The 15290-nt window shown below is 56.5% G+C and overlaps 1 protein-coding gene across 4 annotated transcripts in view; it reads right to left on the bottom strand.

Moving 5' to 3' along the window:
* Positions 1 to 15290, bottom strand: part of GLI2 (GLI family zinc finger 2) — a 245608-nt gene that overhangs the window by 13567 nt on the left and 216751 nt on the right. For all 4 annotated transcript variants that reach the window (XM_046019809.1, XM_046019811.1, XM_046019812.1 and 1 more), the window contains 4 exons: positions 10027 to 10228; positions 8623 to 8836; positions 7212 to 7334; positions 3760 to 3894 (listed from right to left, as the gene is read on the bottom strand). In XM_046019809.1, the coding sequence (XP_045875765.1) occupies positions 3760 to 3894; positions 7212 to 7334; positions 8623 to 8836; positions 10027 to 10228 (674 nt within the window). The remainder of the gene's footprint in view (positions 1 to 3759; positions 3895 to 7211; positions 7335 to 8622; positions 8837 to 10026; positions 10229 to 15290) is intronic.

Genomic DNA, 15290 nt, shown 5'->3' with positions numbered 1-15290 from the left:
CCCACCTCCTCTGTGCAGACACAACACCCACTGCCCGACAAGACCACCGCCTGGGTGCCAGGCCCCACTGCCTCATCAGCTCTCATTAGCTGCCCCTAACTGCAGATCTACTGTGTGCTACTGGTCTCAGCTGCGTTTCCCAATTAGTCAGTGGTCAAAGTGGCTATCTGTGATGGGCAAGGGCATCCCGCTCACCCCAGGCTGGGCTCCAGGCTCTGGTCAGGATGGTGATGCTCCTGGGCTGCAAACGGTAGGCACTAATGAACTGCAGCGAGGCAGACATGCCCACAGTTGGTGCATGCGAAGCTTCTCCCAACCTTGGCCCTATTGTCCCAGGAATTCTGAAATTTTTGTGTTTTTTTAAATCATAATGGAAACATAAATGCATCCTCATCTCTACTTCTGAGAGTAGCCTCTGAGAGGCTGGTTCCGGCACTTTTCACCAAGACCCAGCTCTTATGTGGTCTGGGGGGGGCCCCGGCAAGCAAGGGTAGTGCCCTGATGCTGGGCTCTGGGCACGGTGCGAGGCTGTCCCTGGCACACAATGGCCCGGGAAGGTACAGTAGGTCAGCCAAAGACTGCACGACTGACTTCGAGGCATGGCCTTGGGAGCCCTGCTTCCCGGGGCAGGTGGGGCCATATCGGGGAAGCTGGGAAGTGCAAGGTCAAGAAGCTCTTCCTGGAGGTGGGGACCATAGACGCATCTCAGGCAGCACTGCCCTGGCCCAGGAATGGCAGACTAACTTTCCTCCTTTCCTCAGTCCCTACACCGACACCTTCCAGCTTCTGCCTGGGGCTCCTCACATGTGTGCCAACTCCATTAGTTTCTCCCGGGATGTGGGACAAGGGGCCAAATTTCCCTTTCTGTCACAGGGAACATTGCAAGCTGCCCTAGGTAGACCTTTGAATCAGTCACTTGCTTTGATTATTTAACTGAAGGCTGCCGTACTCACTGGAGCAGGGGTATTACTACCTCTGAGCTTAGGATGCGTGGATATGTGTGGGGCCTCCGGACTTTTAGTCCTTAGGTTTTGAGGTTGCTTATTTATCTAGGGGAGTGACAAAAGGTGGTATTAGTCACTCACGCAGTGGACTGAAAAAGCATACTGAACCTCCTGTGCTTCCTGTCCCTCTAGGGCATCTCTCTAAAGGCCACCAGGGAGCCTCCCTTTGCCCCATCAGTCCCATCCTTCCCATTTCATCTCCCTCTTCGTTCAAGGTCCTGTGCTATCTGTGTGTGTGGATCAGGCTGGGCTTGCTTCCCCCTAGGGGGATGGGAGGGTGGGACACCCTGGTCTTGGCTGCCTGCTCTCCCTCCAGCCCCACTGCCCCTCTTCTTGGCACATCTTCCTGCTTTCACCACCCTCCACCCGCCACCCCCTCCAATGCAGTAGCCATTCATCACTTGTGGCTTTGAGCCCTTGAGATGTGGATGGTCCCAACTGAGATGGGCTGTTTCTAAGATGGATAATTAAAAAAAAAAAAAAAGGATGTAAAATACCCCAATAATTGTTTTATATTGATTACACATCAAAATGATCATCTTTCAGATATATTGGGTGAAATACAATCTATTTTTTAAATGAATTTCACCTGTTTCCTTTTACCGTTTTTAAAAAGTGCTCCCAGGTTAATGTCAAGTTACACGTGTGGCGGGCCTTTGTGGCTGGCGGCATCCTTCTACTGGATGATGCTGCTGTTGATCTTTGCAAGCTGCGGGGCTGTTGGGGAGAGCCCGACCCAGAAAGACAGCAAGCTCCCAGGCCCACGCGCCCTGAGAAACAGGCCCCGGCTGTTGTGCATACAAATGTCAGCGTTGGAGCGAGTAAAATCTACAGCGCTTTGAACTTCCAGGGAAATCTTATCATATTAGCCTCACTTTCCATTTTTAAAGCCTTTCAAATGATAAAAATGCTTCCTGACAATGCCTTTCATTTTTTTCTTATTGGTTTACTTAGCAACAAATTGTTAATAATCGACTGGGGGCTCCGGCTCGCCTGTGTGCCTGCCACCATCCATCTTCCCGGGGAGCAGAGAGAAAGACAGAGCTGGGCCGAGGGGCTGGCTCTCTTCTCGTAGGGGCCTTCTTTTTCAGGGGCCAGGCAGAGGTGCTCCCCTACGCCTGCAGGGATGGTCCTGGGGACAGGCAGAAGCCTGCAGCTAAGGCTTCCTGCCCCCGATGCTTTTATTGGAGGTGTTCCCTCCCTGCTCTTGGCAGCCCCGTTCACTCATCACTGGGCACACCTCTCATGTCTGTGTCTCCACCTCTGCCCGGCCCCCTCCCGGCCCCGCATGTGCTGTCCTCACTCCTTTCATCTAATCTGATCCATCCTACAACGCGCAGCCCCAGTGGCCCCCTCTCCCTCTTGGACTCGTTCACCCAAAGACGTGATGCGGGTTGAAGAATTATTCAAGTTCCAGGAGGGATTAGAGCAGCCCTGCTTCATGGTGCTATGTCAGCTCCAATGGGTTTGCTGGGAAATTCTGGCCTCCTACATGAGAATCATTGCGGGGGGATGGGATCCCCACAGCAAAAGAAACCTCCAGCATTTGAGAGCAACTCTCACGACAGAAGGAAGTGGATGGTGTCCTAAATGCCCAGTGCACGGGGCTGGGGAGAAGCAAGCTTCCCTGTGGTGGCTTCTGGATGGGAACAGTGTGTGTATCTACCCTACCCAGCGATCGAGCTGCTGGTCTGGTGTGGGGCTCATCTTTATGGACTCTCAGTCCCCAAGAATTGTGAGTATCTATGTGTGTGTGCGTGTGCAGGGCAGGGTGGGGGGGTGGCTGGGAGGGTTATTCTTCAAGTCAACTTCTCTTCAATTTCATCTTCTGCATGGAGAAGAGAGACACTTAGGCTGGTATAGAAAACAAGGAGGAGGAAGTGGGAGGGAACCACCACGTGTGAAAAGCCATCTGCTACGTGCTTACATGGGCATCCCATCTAACCTTCACACCCTCGTGGGGGTAGACTTCCCCTGCCATTACAGGAGAAAAAAACTGAGGCTCATGGGGCTTAAGTGGTTTGGAACCACTCGGCTGACTGTGATGTAGCCAGCTTCGAAGCCTCTGCTCTTCCCGCTGTGGGTTACCCACCCCTCCAACTGCTGTCATGTGAATGCTGCTGTAGAGAAATTCAGAGTGGGGACCAAGGGACACGACACAAAAGGCGCACCCAGGTCCCATGGCCTCTCTGGTGTCCTGCCCTGGCAGTATCTAGGCATTTTTAAGCAGTCTCCTCCTGCTGTGGTATTGATACCCCATCTGTACTTGTGGATACTAGGTCTCTGGGAATGGTCTCCCAGAGGAAGTTACTAATTCCTTCCTCCATGGGAGGAACTTTGTCCTGGTTTCAGAGTTAGGTTTGTTATGATCTCGCTGATGCTGGCTGATTTAACTGGTCTTAATTCCCTCTTTGCACTGGCTGCTAGGAAGCTCAAAAAAAAAAAAGATATTTAAGCAAATAACACTCCAGAGCACTTAGTTTTTAAAAAATACATTCTACGCCAGGCTTCATCCTCTTGTTCCTTTCTCCTGAATTTTCTTATTTACTTGTTTTTGTTTTTAATCTCTTGTATGACGTTTGTATTTGTATGTGCACTTTTAGAAACAGGTGGGGCCCAGATCAATAATTACGCCTCCCCCTTGCAGAGGCTGTGGTCCAGGCATCTCCTGGAGCCGCCTCCTCCAGCCCCTTCTCTCCAGCAGGGGGCCCGGAAGCTCTGGCTGCCACAGTAGGCGGTGCCACTCGAGGCTTACATGCACCAGCTGCTCCTGCGTGTCGTACTCCTTGGTGCAGTCCTCCCAGTGGCAGTTGGTCTCGTAGATGATCACCTCGGCCTCCTGCTTGCAGTCATCCCTGTCCAGGTCTTCCTTGAGGTCAGCCAGCTGCTCCTGGGGGAGGAGCAGAGCACACCCATGGTGAGCCGTGTTCAGCCACCTGTCCCCGATGAAAGGTCGCCATGGGCCCCAGGCAGTCTGTGGCAAGGGCCACACACATGCTTGCATGCGCGCACACACACACACACACACACACGCAAGCACACACATATGCCCATGTATGCACTCAGCCTACTTCCTCAGCTGCCTCCCTTCTTCCTCCTATCTGCACGGCTGTCTTGGGGACCCTCCTTCCTCTCTTGTGCTGGCTTATATCCCATCACATCCTGGGTCAACTGACGTGGTAAGGAGAACAGGAGAAAAGAGGGCAGGGTCTTTTCCTTCTTTGGTTTGGTTTCCTCCTGGGGAGCTGAGGTGGGCCCCATGGGACCAGGTGGGGGTGTTTTTATTTAGAGTGTGTACGAGGTTGGGTCCAGCGTGGAGGCAAGAGAACCAGCCGCCGTGCAGACAACTGACTCTCACGTGACCCCCTCCTCCCAGGGACTCACAGCTCGCCTTGGTTCAGGCTCAGGGTAGAGTGAGCGAACTATGGCAAATTCTGCCTCCGCCCCTCTTCCCTGCCACAGCCCCAAGACATGTGGGTGTCTCTATTCGTGCATTGCAGCCAGGAAAACGGGTTCAGGGAGAGGTCACCTTGCTCACCGTAGAGCACACAGTGACTTCGTGACAGCCTAGGTCTGCACTCAAGTCTCCCCATCAGGATGGGGCCCATGTGTGCCCCGTTCAAAGTGGCAAAGGAAAGGCCCCCGGGAGATAGGCCTTCACCCGATCGCAGGTGCCCGCGTTCCTTTCAAAGAGCACAAAGCATGTCACGCCCCGAAGAGCCAGAGACGGAGACTCTGTCCCATAGGGAGCCTCACCCCAGCAGATGCTGAGCTGGTCAGGGGCAGCCTCTTAACAGGGGACACGGGGACGGGCTGCGGGTGGGGAGAGAAGGGGAGGCACAGACTTGCCAGGCTGGGACGAAGGCCCAGTGAGGACCTCCACAGGATGTCGAGGATTCCCGGTATTCCGTGGGCTCGCTAGGCAGGCTCAGAGCAAAGCTAGGCAAACAGGTAATTGTTAGAATGAGCTGCGTTCCATTTCACACTATCTATAAAACTGCTGGAATATTCTGTCTTTCAGAAAAGCCCCTGGGGAAAACATTTAGAGCTGAGATTAAGGGGGACAACCTCCCCCCACCCCCGTCAGGAGCCCCAGCCCCCACCCACTTCAGAGACCACACAGTGGAGGCTGCCGCTCGCCCCCCCTTAGCCTCATTACTACTGCTGAGCCCACTTCTGGGTGTGGGGAAATCAGCCTCACAGCTCCCCGGGCTGGCCGCAGACTCAGGCCCCTGACCGACCCACTGCCCACTGGAGCTGCAAAGGGCTTCTTTCAGAGGAGCTTCTGGTTGCTTCTCAGAGTGCTTTTCAATGAATGCATTTGCCTTGAAAAGGCAAACGATGACATGTGGTTTCCTAAGTCGGTGGGTGGGCACAGGGTCCACATTATAAGGACGGTGCAGGAGCACCCCTGCCTGGGACCTGTGGCCCTGGAGGGCTCTGCGGGACTGTGGCCTCCTACACCCGCTCTGCATGGTCAGAAAAACCGCAAACAGACTTCTTATCCCATGAGCTGCTTGTCCTGCTCGTCTCCAAAAAGACTCTCCAACAAGCTTCCAGATGGACCTGTGAGCGCAAGGTGGCCCAGGGGCCGCCGGTGCGCTCAGGCCTCTAGAGGGAGCCGGCATCACCCTTGCCCACGGTTTGGAGGGCTTAAGCAGAGTGGGGACTCCTTATGCAGCACTGCCTGCCACGGGGAAGCACGCCCATCCACCTTGTGAATGAGCCAGGTCACTGAATCAGGACACTGAGCGACACGGTGACAACCTCGGGTGATACATGGCTTTCCTTCCACTGATGAGTCTGAGGAGTCTGGCCAGGCAGGAAGGACGGCTTTGTGCCACCCTTCTGGGCAAGAGGGGTGGGGCAGGGGCTTCCGGGGGCTCAGCGCCTGTCCTCGCTGCTTCGGCGTGTCTGTCTCCCCTGGAGATGGGCCGTCCTCATCAATTTCACCAGCCCGCGATGACGGCCGACCTCGTGGAAACCATGCATCAAGCCGAGATGCCTCAGCGTCAGCGAGGGGAGAAAAATTTGTCACCAGCTCCTCTGTTTGCCTGACAATAACAGGACCTGATATTTCATAAAAATTAAGTGCCCAGAGCGTGCCTGATGGTTTACAGGTTTGATAAAAGATGGTCTGGCAGATGCAGGGGAGATGGGGACAGAGGTCCCCTGCATCCTTGGTGTCAAAGATTGTGGAGTAACAGATGGAGAGGCCATGGTAAGAGGCCTGGGGAGGGGTGGGAGGCTTACCCGTGGACTCAGCACTCACACCAAGCCCTTCCCCTGACAGGCCTTTGCTCCAAGAACTGGGCCTGTCTTGGCCTGCTGTCTCAGAATGTCCGAAGAAAGGGTGGGATATCTCAAGGGACCTGCACAGAGCTTTCAGCCCCACAACAGACAAGTCTTGGGCTCCAGGTGGCTGCCTTCCTCACCTTCCTGCCAAGAAACATCCTCCCTCCCTCACCGTGCCACTCACATGTGCATTGAGTCATTAGAAAATATTATTTCGGGGCACCTCATGGCTAGTCGATCAGGTCATGATCTCAGGGTCATGAGATCGAGCCCCATGCTGGGCTCTGTGCTCAGCCTGCCCCTATCTCCCACATGTATGTGTGTTCTCCCCTCAATAAATAAATAAAATCTTAAAAAAAAAGAAAGAAAATATAATGTCATAGGGACTTAGTACCAGTCCCTGTGTAAAACCTGATGGCTTGGCGCCAAATCAGACACTTCTCCCGGGGGCCACCCTCTCTAAAGCTTTACAGGTGGTGCAGGCGACAGGCAAGATGGCCTAGAAGCTAGGCTGGGCTCCGGGCAGAAGCGAGTCCTGTTCTCCAGGAGGGTCAGGAAAGGGTGTAGTGGCAGTGAGGGGGAGGGGATAGAGGAGTGAAGTTCCAGGGAGAGGGAGAGACGGGACGGGCCCACAAGCTAGCGAGTGTGACCGGGGCTCGTGTGAGGTGCTGCGAGGAGATGGCTGCAGCCCCAGACATCCATCCCTCCATCACTCCGTCCATTCTTCCATGAGCACGTGATCTGCAGACTGCCAGGGACCCAGCTCTGGTCCTCCCAAAGCTCACAGTGTATCCACCCTGTCTGGTTCACTCATTCATGCAGACAGCGGTCCATTCATCCATTTGTCACCAGGGCTGAGGTCCCGGGTCCCCTGACCCAACGGGAGGGCAGCCAGGACAACCAGCAGGTTACCTGCGTCAGGGTCAATGGGGAGGCTGGCCGCAGGCCCTCGGCCTCTGTCTTGACCTTGCTGCGCTTATGAATGACGATGGGGTTGACCGTGCTGCTCACAGCCGACTCGCTGCTCGGCTTGTTCTGAGGGAGGAGTGCAGGAGAGCCCGTCACACAGGAGCAGGGCGAGGACACCCCAGCTTCTGTTTGGGCTTTACCTCTGGGATCCTCCCCACGCTGACTGGGCCAACACTGGTGGTGGAAGTTCCAGAAGCTGGCTCCCCATTTGGTGTTCTGGCCAGGAGCACAGCTGGGGAGAGCCCAGAGCTCGGCCTTCCAACCCCCCACTTCCATGGGAATGGAAAAGAAACTCTCTCTCTGGGAGATGCTGGGTACGATCACTCCTGTTCCAACAGTCTCAACCGTTCGGCCCTCTGAAGCATGAGAGCAGGGGAAGCTCGGGGGCTGGGGAGAGCAGGGCTGGGCCAGCCCAGGGAGCAGGAAAGAAGGGCCTAGTTCCTCAGGAGAAGGGAGCTAGATAGAGCAACCAGGGCGGGTGGTGACAAGAGCTACCAGCTTCTGTCTGGGGGCAGGTGCTAGGCGGCCGCCTAGAGCCCTGGGGTGGAGATGGAGGGCATCTTGGAAAAGGGGTTCTTCTGGACAAGGTAGAGTCTTGCCGTCCTCCCAGAACGTGGTCACGTCTGTGCTGTGGCCTGCCAGGTGGCTGGCCTGGGCAGTCCCTCCACCTCAAGAACTGTCATCATGAGCGCTAACCAGGATCGGGTCCCCACGGGGCTCTGGGCCTACAAGCTCATGTAGGCTCACGAGGTGCCAGTTAGGTGGCAGGTCCCGCTCGGCACGTTCGTCAGCCCAGGCTGAAAGAGCTTTCGGCCAGTCAGGGTCCAAAACACAGTGGGAATGATTCCAAAGCCTATGCCTCTCCATTCTCCACCGCTGTCTCTATAATTCCATCTCATCTGCAAAATGGGGCTTCTCCCCACCAAATACTACCTGCTGTGTGTCAGGAACCATACCAGCATGCCCCGCCCCATCAAAGGCTTGCTGGAAAGGGCAAATAAGACGGTTTTTTGTAAACTTAAGCTCAAAGACTAAACTGTACAGAGTACTCTCTCTGCCAGGCTCTGACTCCTAGCCTTTCTCTGTCTATACATTAAGTCGATTAGACCGGTGACTGCTGAACTTACTGGCTGGGTACTTGCCAAGGAAAAGGGAGGGTGTTAGGAGCTAGCTCAGGTCTCCTGACCCAGTGTTCAGTCCTTTGGATCCCATAGCCTCTGCCCAGCAGACATCCCACCAGCCAGACCTGTGCCCAGAGCCCTTCCACCAGCTCCCGGTGTGAGAGGGCAACCATCATCCCTCATAGGGTCCCAGGAGCCCGGCGACCCACCCTGTGTCCCCTATACCCATCTACCTGGGTGGCGTTGCTTAGACAGTTGCTGCTGCTGCTGAGCTGGGTGGGCGTGGCGTTGATAGAGGCGAGGGGCATGGGCTGCTGGGCCAGGAAGGTGGGCGAGGGCTGGATCAAGGGTGGAGTGTGTCCGAAGGCAGATCCCAGGCCCCTCTGCTGGCTCAGGATCTGCTGGTAGGCCACCGGGTTGATGGGATGGGGAAAGGTAAAAGCAGGGCTGCAAAGAAGAGCAGACAATTCAGGGCCTGGGCAGGGAGTGTGGCTCGTCTCACTGCCAGCGCGGCTCTACCTTGCTCAAGAGCCAGCAGTGGTTTCCCCATTGCCTGCCTTCTCAGACCTCCTCTTCTGCACTTACCCCTGGGCCCTGGCCCATGATGCAGGCTTCACTCCAGCAGGCTGGCCCCCAGGAGGGGCCAGGCTCCATCTCCTCCCCACATCCCGGCCCTTCTCCGTTCTGACACCTGGGATGCACCCCTGCATCATCATCGGGGACTATCCGAACACCATTGGGCCGCTGAGGCTGGTCCTGATGCCCCCTTGTCCAGGAAAGGTGCCCTGGGCCCTCTGGTTCACATGGTCCCCCCTCTCCTTTCCCTTCTACTGCACTTCTAGACCCTCCCTGTCATCTGCCTCTGGGCCACTCACTCCAGAAAAGGAGACTAAGGGATAATGGTGAGCTCTGGCCCTAAGCCATACATGACGGGTGGCTGTGGCTTCCTCCTTGCTCTCTCCTTCATTGCTCACTCCAGGGGTGGGAGAGGGGAGCAGCTGCCACAGTGGGAAGATGCTCAAAGAGCATTAGGGAGAGGCCCCAGAACGAGAAATTAGGCTTCTGCCAATGGCCATGTGAGTGAGCCTTCTTGACATGAGTTCTGTCAAAGTGCTAGGGTCTGAGTCCTACAACAGCCTTGGGCTGCATGGTGGGGGTGGGGACCCAAGGGTGAATGGTGTCCCAGAGGTTTTGGTGTGCAGTGCTGTGACCGTGGTGGGAGGCCTGTGGCCACCCAGAGACCTGGCGGGAGCCAAAACAGTGTCACACCTTGCGGGGTCCCCAGGGCCGGCCAACAGCCATGGCCTCCCCATGATACCTACTGAAATACCGAGGAAGCCACCTTTGGTTCCGTGATGGATGCTTCCATGCTAGGCCCAGGAAACATCACTCTTCACATTAGAAAGTGCGTTTGGGGGCCGAATGAGCACATGGACCCAGACTCAAACATTGGCGCATTTCAACATCCTCATTAGTGGTTCTGAATTCCTGAACCAGTTCAAGGGCGCTTATTCATAAATGCAAGGAGTCCTGTCTTTCCCCTGGGGGATGAAGGCGTGGCCTTCCCGGCGCGGCCCCGCCCATGCCGCCCCCACTCCGCCTCCCAGTTCTCAGCTGCTCTGGCCTCAGGGGCCCACCTGAGGGTGCCTGCTGACAGGTGCCCGTAGGAGCCGCTAGCCGCAGAGCTGCTCCGGGAGTTGTTGATGTAGGCCACCAGCGAGTTGGGGGAGGTCCGGATCATCCGCTGCAGGTCCAGGCTGGCATCGGAGAGTGGGGAGATGGACAGAGCCCGCTTGCGGCTCAGGCGCGGCGTCACCCGTGGGCTGGAGAAACGCGACACTGTGGGGACAGCCAACCCCAGGCGTCACTGCACTTTTAGGGGGACAGAATGGCGGGGAGGGCGGCTGGGAAGTGGGGGACGACGGGAAGAGACTTTGAGGACAACCTAATGAGAACCTCCAGGGCTCCTGGGCAAGGGACCTAGCCTGTCTCCAACTGTTTGCTTCTCTGCAGAATGGGATTGATCCCCATGCGGTGTGGGGAGGTTGAGAGAAGCCCAGGTCAGGGCTTGGGTGAGAGAATGCCCTCGCTGGACATAAATTAACGCCTTTACGCCCAGTTTTGTGGAGAACAGGGCTGGGTTCAGTGTTGAACAACTTGGTGGCCTCTCGCGAAGCAAACCCACCCGTGAAACTAGCAGCAGATCAAGAAAGGGCATGGCTGGCACCCTTCCTGACCCACCCCGAGGGCAGCCCCAATCCTGGCTTCTGCAGTCACCTGAGGCTTCTGGAACCTGTCACCTTTAACACTCAGGATGCACAGGCACTCCCACCCCTGCAGAGGCTCTCACCCCTCACCCCTCAAGAACTGCGGGAAGGGAGGACAGGCTGCCCCTGACTGGCTCCCTTTCCCCGGGGGTCACACTGTCCTGCCGTGGCTCTGGACTGCGCCTGTGTACAGTCCTTTCCCCCAGTCAGGGTTCTGGATCTTTCCTCTGGACAAACAGTGGCCTAGAAATGGTCTAACCACATAACGGGGCGACTCCCACGTGCCAGTTTCTGCTCTGTCCAGACCCTCCCTAGGCCCCGGTTTCTTCTCTATGAGAGGGTCTCCTCGTTCGGACCTCCAGGGCTGTGGTGAGGAGGAGAGTAGGTAATGGATGTGAGCACCTTTCTGTGCCCCCTTCGGGCTGGAGGGGTCGCATGTATACAGCTCTAGTGGCTGCCAGGGCTTGGTTGGTCCTGGGCTTGCGATGCCCGCCTTCTTCCCTTCTGTCTGCTCAGAACGGCTTGGACCCCACAGGTCCCCCTCCTCCAGGAAGGTGGCCGGTTACCCTGGTTGCAGGGTTGGTGTGTCAGTGCCTTGTCCCCACAGCTGTGGGGACACTGAGGGAAGGGCTGATGGCCTGTGGATCTCTGAGCCCTCATCCCCAGTACTGGGCAGCCCCCGAGAAAGCTTGGCATATTCAGCCTTTGAGTGCAGAGAGCCCCAGCCCGGGCACCTCATGCCCGGTGCTCCCCTAGCCGCTTGCCCTTGGCTGGCAAACTCAGGAAGCCCCTTTCCTCCTGGGCCACTGGGAGAAGCACCCTCCAAGGCTGTGCAGAGAACAGATGAGGCCCCAGAATCGGTCTGAAAGGCAGCTCCAGGTCGCTACAGGTATCCTGCAGAGCTGAGCTCAGTGGGCACCCACCACCACGCAACGGTGGAGCAGGAACCAGGGAACCCGGGAGTTGGCCTGATGCCTCCCCATCCTCACCTCCTTCACGACTGAGTCTGCCCCCAAAGCTGCCCACAGGTCCCTGTTGTCCCACTCTCCCTTGGCTCCCTCCAGCCCACCACTAACCCTGGTCATCATGGAGCTCTTAGCTAATTGCTGTGTGATGGCACATTCCTCCCTGCAGCCTGAGAGCTCTTTAGTGTATAAATCAAATCCTGTCCTTGTGCTCCCTGCCCCCATTTCTCCAGAGCTCCCTGGTGCTATTAGGAAAAAGGCCCAAATCCTTAGGGTGGCTTCTTGGCAGCCCTGTGGGTGCCCCCTGCCCACCTCTCCAGCTTCATCTTGCCCATGCCCCAGGCTCTGCTCCAGCTACCTTCCAGTCCTGCCCACCCCCTCACCGACCCACACCTCAGGTCACCTGCTTTCCTGCACAGGGCCTTTGCACAGGCATATTCCTCTGCCCAAAGTGCTCCTCCCTCTTCTCTGTGCTCAGACCTCAGTGGATTACCACTTTCCCAGGGAAGGCATCCTGACCTCCTCTGGTTGGGAAGTGTTCCCCATACCCTCCTCCCTGGCCCCCCAACCCCGCCAATCCAAACAGGTGTTCCTGTCAGCAAGCCTGCATCTGCTGGTATGATTTTCTGATTGCCTCTGGCTCTCCTGCCTTCACACAGGAGGGACTTGGGTCCTTTCCCCTTCAGGGCTACGAGCACGCACAGCCAGCGGGCTCGGCGGTGACAGCGGAGCCGCCGGCACAGGTGCACTGTGGTGAGGGAGCGCACTCACAGCCACAGAGAGTCAGTATTTCCAGACCGCCTGGAAGGTGCTAGATACTGTTCTACGCACTCAAATGTATTAACTTGTTTCATCTCTGATAAAACTGCCCTAGAAAGAAAGGGCTGTTTTTAGTTTCATTTTGCGAAAGACAAAACAAGAGGCTTGCTTGAGGCTGCGCAGCAGGGAAAGTACAGAAACGGACTGGAGGTCAGGCCGTTGGCCACCAGACCACTCAGCACACCGCCTCTGTCCAGGATGGGGAGGAGAGGCAGCTTGTGGGGAAGGATGTCCTGGAGGGGTTGGGGCTGGGCTGGACAGACACACACACACACCATGTGGGGACACACAGTGGTGCTAACTGCCACACGGAGCCCAACAGTTAGCGCTTGCCTTGGAGCCCACGACTCAGCCTCCTGAGCCTCTCTTTGCCCATTTGTACAATGGGGGCAAGGCAGCTTGGCCCCCTGGATTACTGTGAGGCCACCTGGAGAGCACGGGAGTGCCTAAAACCCAGCGGACCTTCTAAAATGAAACTGCGAGTTCACGTAGCTTCTTCAGGGGCTAGGAGGGGGGTTTCGAGGGGGTAGGGTGAGTCTAACGCTAATGTTGCAGTAAGGGACGGCATGTCTAGAAAACACGACGGGGCCACACAGCAGCACGCCCGTCGTCACTACACTCACTCATCCGCCCATTCACTTGGGCTCCATTAGGCTTCTTTGTTCTTATTTCCTGAGTTCACTCTTTGTCCATCCTCACTTGGAAGGAAAATCAAAGATGCAAAAGTAAAATCTTCCCAAAGATTCCTATCACTTACGGACCGAGCAGCAAACGGAGAAACATGAGCTGGGAGGGAAGATCTAACTCCACATAAAGGAAAGAAATACACTCATCTGCGTGACACAGTTTTTTAAAAAAAGATTTCGTTGCTAATATTTGGATTCCCACCCTCTCCTGCGCCCCTAACAAGAGGAAACAGGCCAAATCTGACAGTGATATTCATCTCTGTTATTCCCACCCCTCAAGGGAAATATGTTTATTAATGCGCCTCTTCCCTTGATAAATTCTAAATAGAAAGAAAATCCTGGCACTCATTTCCTGTGGCTTCTCCGGTGATTTATGACCGGGGACTGGCAGAGCTGCGACGTCCATTCATCTGTGGGTGAGTCTGTGCTGATTTCTGTCAGCCGCCGGGTTACCGGACACCAGCCGGCCCTCACTGGGACAGACGCCACCCGCTACGACCCGCTCCCATTACCACTGACATCTGGACCCTGCTTCATCTACTGGGTCTTTCCTCTGCTCGTCCGTGTGTTAGTTCCTTTTCCCCTCAGCCCCCCTGTCAGTGCTGAGAGCATGCCAGGCGCAGGACGGGTCATTCGGGGGCTGCAAGCAGGGAGACCCTCAGCCCTGGCCCCCTGTGAAACCCACCATCCGGGGGAGTGAGAAAAGTAAGTAGCCGCTGTGCTAGGAGCGTTCACTGGGTGCCTGCGCTTGCCTCAGGTAAGTCCAGAGGGCTCAGGGACATTGCTGCTTTCCCGGGGGCAGTCAGGAAGGGTGGGAGGTTTGAGAACCGGCCTTGGACCCTGGCAGGCCACGTTTTGGCCCTGCCTGACTGCTCTAACTTGGGTGGCTTTGGGCAAGCTGCTGGACCTCCCTGAGCTGGTTCCTCAGCTGGAAAATGGGCCCACAGGACCCACCTCGAGGTTGTTCCAGGCTGGTGAGTGGCGTACCACCCAAGCTGTGAGTGGACAACCTGAGGACCCGGGAGCCTGGGCTGAGGGCAGCAGGACGGCTGCAGGGGCCCGTCTCCACAGGTCCTGGGCAGGGAAGGCATGGCTCCAGTGACAGAGAGAGCTGCGTCCCAGGAGCCTTCTCTGGGCCAGCTGCTTTCCTGAGCATGGGACTGGGACACACCTCCCCTGGGGACAGCAGGACCCAGCCTTGCGGCCTGGTTTGTGGGGCTCTGAATCCTCATGCCTTCTGGAGCATTCCTGCCCAGCCCTGCCCCAACCACTATCTGCTGGACTCACTGAGGAAGTGCTCGAAGGAAACCCAGCTGGAGGACCTTAACCTGGCCCACACTTAGTTGTCCACAGCCCCTTTACCCCTTCTTATGGGGGAAATGAGATCACCTAGGTGTTGGAGTCCAGAGGCTGCCCCTTTCCTAGTTCTGTGATGCAGACAAAGAAACTCTGGGCTCAGGGCCTCCTGGGCTCAGGATTGTGTGTGCAGGCTCATCAGACCAGCCATACACACCATTCAGCCTGGGCCTGCAGCCACACGGTGGTCCTGACCCTCCAGGCCCCACGGCCTGGTCTCCTCTGCCTCAGTCTCCCTCCTGGGCAGGCTGGGCACGGACTCCCTGCCAGCTGGGGCCTCTGACAGTCCCGCCAGCAGCTCCTCCTGCCTCTCTGCGGTGTGATCAATGTAATTGGTTTCTGAAAACCCCCTTGGACCCGCAGGCAGCATAAAGAACGGGCGTCAGCACGGAGGTGACATCCAAGTCAAATTAGTGTCAATATGACAATAAAATATACAGCTCGGAGGAAATATGGGCTGTAAACAGACAACATTTCAATCGGAAACATTTCAATCTTCTCAATGTGGTGGGAGGAGGAGGGGGTGTGGCCGTGGCGGCTCCCATTCTGCTGTTAAATCACCAATATTCAACAGCATAAAACAACAAGATTCCATTTGAAGGCCCTGGTGACAGCCAGTGAATTCCCCGCCCTCCAGAGCACCAGGAGGCAGAGTGATAGCCTTGGACTCCCCAACCGGTTATCCATTACCTCCCCGGGCAGCATCACTTCCAGGTCTTCCTGCTATCAATCAGCCTCCTTTAAAAAGAGGAGGCAGTGGGCCTTCATCGACCACCAGGAGGCTGGGAAGCCCCCAGCGAGGGCGGGA

This window comes from Meles meles, chromosome 9, assembly GCF_922984935.1.
Source record: "Meles meles chromosome 9, mMelMel3.1 paternal haplotype, whole genome shotgun sequence".
In the NCBI taxonomy this organism is placed as follows: Eukaryota; Metazoa; Chordata; class Mammalia; order Carnivora; family Mustelidae; genus Meles; species Meles meles.
The sequence above is the reverse complement of the archived record's forward strand: the minus strand, read 5'-3'. Positions and strand labels throughout refer to the sequence as shown.